We start from the raw sequence: 5,219 nt of genomic DNA, 5'->3' as shown, positions 1-5,219 counted from the left end.
GTTTATTTTCGAACCTGCACCAGGGGAAAAGACATGTTAGAGATACCATGAAGCAAGACATGCACGTACAAAAAACAACAAAGGCCGGAGTTACCAAGGCAGTGGTTCTTACATATGTACTTCTCAAGAGTCCTAGCGTTGAACTCCAGGCTGATCACCGTGGCAGAGTCAAAACCTCCCGCCTCAGCAAGAATCCGGCAAGCTATTTGATCACTTGGAGCCAGCTTCTTGAGGGGTTTGGCTTTGAAGGCCTTTTCCTCTCTCACCCAGTACAGCGGAAACCCATCCAGAGTGTCGGGAACAAGGTCAGTACGACAGATCTTGAAGAACCGGTCTTTCCACCTGGTGAACGAGCTTTGGAAGGGTGTGAAGAGAACTCTCCCGGGTACATTGCTGAGAGTTCCCAAGAGGTTGTGTCTCTGCCTCTTCACCTCAAAGAAGTGAAGAAAGAGGTCAACCGAGGGTGCACAACCCAGAAACCCGAAGAGAATGTCGAAGGCTTTGACGAAGGCCCAGCTGTTGGGGTATAACTGGGCCGGAGCAACGTTGATATCCGTCAGCAGTTCCTTCTCGAACCAAGAAAAGGGTAAGCGCACTCCGATGGTCTTGAACACCACCTGGTAAAAGTAAAAGAAAGGGACCCCTTCGTTGGCCCGTTCGTCTCCACATACTGGCTCCCCTAGAGTGCAAGGGAGCATAGCGATGTCATCGTCATGCCTCCTCGCGAAGGCCCGGTGGTCATAGGAACACGAATCCCCTTTGTGCTCCCTTATGGCCCTGGTAGAGAGTAAACATGAACACTCGTCAAGAAGTTCACTCGAAGCCCAAGGGTACAAGTCTTTGGGACGAACCCTGGAGGAAGCAGCGTGAGAAGACATTCTTTAACAAGATCAGGGATTGTCAAGAGTGTAGAGGCCGCAAGAAATGCAAGAGTTGGGTGAGGGAAGCGAATGCTGGAACAACCCTGTGTGAAAAAGAAAGGTTGCAAGAAGGAAGGGTGCAAGAATGAGAGTATGCAAGAAGAAAGAACGCAAGTAGATTATGAAGAGTGGGAAAATGATGAGGATAGTTTCAGAGTTTGAAGAGTTAAATAAAGCGGTTAGAGCGCCAAACGATGCGAATGGACGCACCGCACGATCGACCCACGTGGCAGTAGATGGAAGGGTTGCCCTGGCACCCCTGGTTAAGCTCAGAACACGTTGTATCAATAGAACACCTGATGGTACGATGCGCCGTCGAAAGGGATCAGGGGCACAGTAGGATTCAGGATCAAATCGAACAAGTCCCATCAGCCATACAGAAAGCGCCACGTGGATCAAATCGAATGACGGAACGTCCCATCAGCCATACAGGAGGTGCCACGCGGAGGGCACTTACAAAACCTTGAGCTCTTCGTTGTCATCAGGCGTCGACCAAGGCAGGGACCAGAGTCAACGTCGAAGTAAAGGTAACGCCCGAGGCGTCGCCTGGATGACGCAAAGGGCGACGCCAGCGAGAGACGTCGCAGGCGTCGCCAACCAAAATATCAGCAGGGTTGCCTCCCCGATACCCACAGGTAGGAAAGACTATGGAGGGAGACGAAATCAAAGAAGGCCAAGTTAGTCACTGGCATCGCCTCCCCGATACCCACAGGTAGGAAAGACTGTGGAGGGAGACAAAATCAAAGAAGGCAAAGTTAGTCACTGGCGTCGCCTCCCCGATGCCCACAGGTAGGAAAGACTGTGGAGGGAGATGAGACCGCCAAACGCTAGCGAATCGCGGGCAGGGCGTTCCCCGATACCTATGGGAAGGAAAGACCATGGAGGGAACAGACCCCCCAGAGCACTCAGCGTTTTAGACACCCGAGGACGATACGGTGCTGCTGTAGCAGGCCTCTCCTTAGGCGTGGGCGCCGAGCGTTAAGGATCAAGGAAAGGATCTTTCGGTATCAGAGACGTCCCGTGGACGATACGGCGTCACTAGGTGAGCCTCTCCATGGGCGTGAGGGTTGGCGTGCGACCTTTCCCGGTCATACAAAGTCGCCCAACGGAGCGAAAGAAGCAAGTATATTGCAAACAAAACAACCGAAGCATAAGAAGGCAAAAGATGAGAATGAGATCGCACAAGCAGAATCGTATATGGCAAAGACATAAAGGCAATCATACGAACACCCCAAATCAGTAACAAGAGTACGGATAGTTCAAAGAATTACAAGTTTTAACAGATAAAATCAAAAACGAAGGTAAAGTATAAAGCAGTTAAGCGTGAAGCTGAAGGTGGCGGGTGAGAGACAGCGGTTCAGTCTTCCAAGTCCATGGGCACGACCTTCCCTTCGACGACATGGTGAGTGGGGTCGCAGTTCGAAATTTTGATGCCCGCGTTCTCACAGGACGCCTGGGCCAGAGCCTCTTGGAAACCCTCCTCAAACGCCCCCGCCATCTCCCCAATCAGTTCTTGGACGTCCCCCTCTAGTTCGGTAATCCTGGAATCCTTGGATGTCAATTGCTTCTCCAGGAATTCCTTCTCCACCCGGAGCTTATTAGCCTCGGCTTGTAGAAGGCTCAAAGCTTCAACCTTAGCAGTCAAGGCGTCTTCTTTTTCACCCAGCTTCTGCCCCCAAGCAGCATCCAACTCATCAAGTTTTTTCCGCTGCACCTCGGATGTGAGAGCCGCCTCCTGGAGGCCAATGTTTTGGATTTGATAGGAGGTGAGCTGGGCTAGTTGAGCGGCATGCGCCTGTTCCAGTTCTCGCGCGTACGCCTCAGCTCCCTCCCTCTCCTCATGGGCCAGTCTTAGCAGAGATTGGGAAGCTTCCTCCTTGAGTCCCCAGTTCTGCTTCTCCTCCTTCAACGCCACCACCTCTTGCCTCAGCTTGCGAAGAACCTCCCTCCCTTTGATAGCATTTCGAGCCTGAGTGCGCCACTTGATTGCCATCGCCAGGAAGGCCCCCATATAGTAAGGCATGCCTCCCCCTTTTTGAGGATCAGTCGGCGTCATCCCTTCGGTGAAGCCCTGCGTCAACTCCCTATGAATGGAGCGAGGAATCCGGGGTTTGCGCGAAGTCAAGCCAGGGACTGATACAGGAGGGGCGGAGCCCGATGCTTCAGTCGCGTCACGATGCGGCAACGGCGAAGGTGGGGGAACCAAGTCAACCCTTTCCTCTTGCTCCTCGTGGGCTGGCGGAGGCGGCGGTGAGGTGGCACTGGGTGGATCGTCCCTGAGAGAGTTCCCATCTCCGGGGGGCGCGGCGGGTGAGGCAATGAGACCCGTAGCCCTCATCTTATGAGGAACCAGGGCAGAACCCGAGCCTTCGCTGTCGGAGTCTACTATCAACACCCTTTTCCCTTTGTTAGGACGCGCTGAGGCAGGGGTTGACGCCATGGCTAACGGAACCGCAACAATGGGAGTAGGAGAGGCAGATGGTGGAGGGATCGGCAGGGAAGCAACGGTGGGCACGTCGGAGGCTACGACGTCCCCACCATCCTTGGTAGATTTTGCCTTCTTCAAAAATTTGGCAAGAGCCAGCCGCCTCGAGGAAGTCATCACTGAACCTGCAACAACGAAAAATAGTAGAATAAAGGTTGGTTCAGATGAATCAGAAGGAAAATTCTATGGCCAAACATATGCAGATAACCACAACAACTAATGTATCATAAACAATCAAGGGCAGATACCGAAGTAGGTAGAAAGCCCATGGGCATTGAATTCGTTCGCGATGAGTTTGGCGGTATCGAAGACTATCCCCAGTCCCGCCAAGGCTTTGCACACATCCCGGTCGGAGGGGGCAAGCTCATCCAAAGCCCGGGGCTTCATGGTTATGGGCTTATCCGTCCAGTATAGGGGAAAGCCCTCTAGGATGGTAGGATCGCGCTTGGTCGCACGTACCTTGAAGAATTTCCCCTTCCATCCTTTGAACGAATTTTGGAAGAGCGTAAGAATGATGCGCCTGACGATGCCACAAAAGCTCATCCATAGGCTCTTCCCCTGTTTCTTTACCTCGAAGAAGTGAAGAAAAACGTCCACAGAAGAGGGAACACCTAGATAGCCGCAGAGAATTTGGAACCCTCTCACGAAAGCCCAACTGTTGGGGTGGAGCTGGACGGGAGCAGTGTTTATCTCTGTAAGTAGCTCTTTTTCGAAAGAAGTGAGGGGCAGACGCAGGCCCACCCTCTTGAGCACCATTTGATAGAGGAAGAAGAAGGGGCATCCCCCAGTATCCCGTGAGTTCGCACAAACGGGCATCCCAGGTCGCACCCGGCTTACCAGGACTTGGGAGTCGTGATTTTTGTGAAAGGCGTTGAAATTATAAAGCGCAAGGTCCCCCCTATGAGCCTCCACGTCCTCAACAGAGTTCAGGAGGGAACATTCGTCCAGAAGTTCGTCGAGAGCCCAGTCGTATTTGCCCTTATAATAAGACTTAGGGAGCGGGGGAGGCGCGACGGTCTTAGTTTTCGCCATCAGTGCCAAAGCTGAAGATCAAAAGAAAAAGAAAGGGTTCAGAGAAAAGGGGTTTGGGAGAAGAAAAGGGAAAAAATGGAAGGACCCTAGGAGCGCCCTACCCACACGAGAACGAAGGGAAACGAGAGGAACAAAGAAGCATACAAACAATATCCAGAGAAATGCGGTAATATGGACAGTCCCAGGCAGTTCATACAGTAAAGAGAATCATCAAGGAGGGAAAAACCGTACCTTTGGGGGCTGAAGGGCGTGGAGAGCGGAAGCACGAACGAACAGGGGTCGCAAGAGAAGGGATTTAGAGAAGATGAACAGTGACAGAGGGCAGAGAAAGTGGATGTAACAGTAGTGGCAAGCGCGGGGTTTGGTAACTTAAACGTTACGAGAAGCGCGATGGGCGACAAATGATAACCGTGTGATGATGCCACGTGTTGCGAGATTAAGCGCTCAAGGGGAGCGCAAGAGGTTCTTAAAGACGACCGCACGATGAACCACGTGGCACGCGATTAAGCGCAACTTCAAAGGACATTATTTTTCCCATTTCAGGGATGTCCAATCAGCCATTAAGAATACCTCTGTGGTTCAGAAAGTGTCACGTCAGTAATTCGAAAAATTGCTGAGTCAGCAGAGAATGACACGTCATCAGGAGGGCACGTGGACGGTGTGGGCGAGGCTTTAGTCTTTGCGCTGAAGACAAGTCTTCAGCTTAAGACTGGGGGGCTTGTGTACCGTCCCGTATCCGGGCGTTGACTAAGTCAAGGTCAAAGTCAACGGCTGGAGAGTCA

General features: G+C 52.3%; 1 protein-coding gene across 1 annotated transcript; it reads right to left on the bottom strand.

Moving 5' to 3' along the window:
* Positions 1-2,277: 2,277 nt before the first annotated feature.
* Positions 2,278-3,792, bottom strand: LOC137815926 (uncharacterized). Its single transcript, XM_068619033.1, has 2 exons — positions 3,654-3,792; positions 2,278-3,530 (listed from the first exon to the last, which is right to left on the bottom strand). The coding sequence occupies exons 1-2, from the start codon at positions 3,790-3,792 to the stop codon at positions 2,278-2,280; spliced, it is 1,392 nt and encodes a 463-aa protein (XP_068475134.1).
* Positions 3,793-5,219: the final 1,427 nt, after the last annotated feature.

The sequence above is a fragment of the Phaseolus vulgaris genome, chromosome 1 (genome assembly GCF_000499845.2).
Source record: "Phaseolus vulgaris cultivar G19833 chromosome 1, P. vulgaris v2.0, whole genome shotgun sequence".
NCBI lineage: Eukaryota > Viridiplantae > Streptophyta > Magnoliopsida > Fabales > Fabaceae > Phaseolus > Phaseolus vulgaris.
Note: the sequence above shows the minus strand (reverse complement) of the source record. Positions and strands in the feature narration are given on the sequence as shown.

What these genes read in the sequence shown, in the direction of transcription:
- LOC137815926 (XM_068619033.1), bottom strand. Translation starts at nt 3,792, where the DNA reads ATGAAGCCCCGGGCTTTGGATGAGCTTGCCCCCTCCGACCGGGATGTG. An exon ending in TGGGCTTTCTACCTACTTCG is followed by an intron (nt 3,531 to 3,653) that starts GTATCTGCCCTT and finishes TCGTTGTTGCAG; the next exon opens with GTTCAGTGATGACTTCCTCG.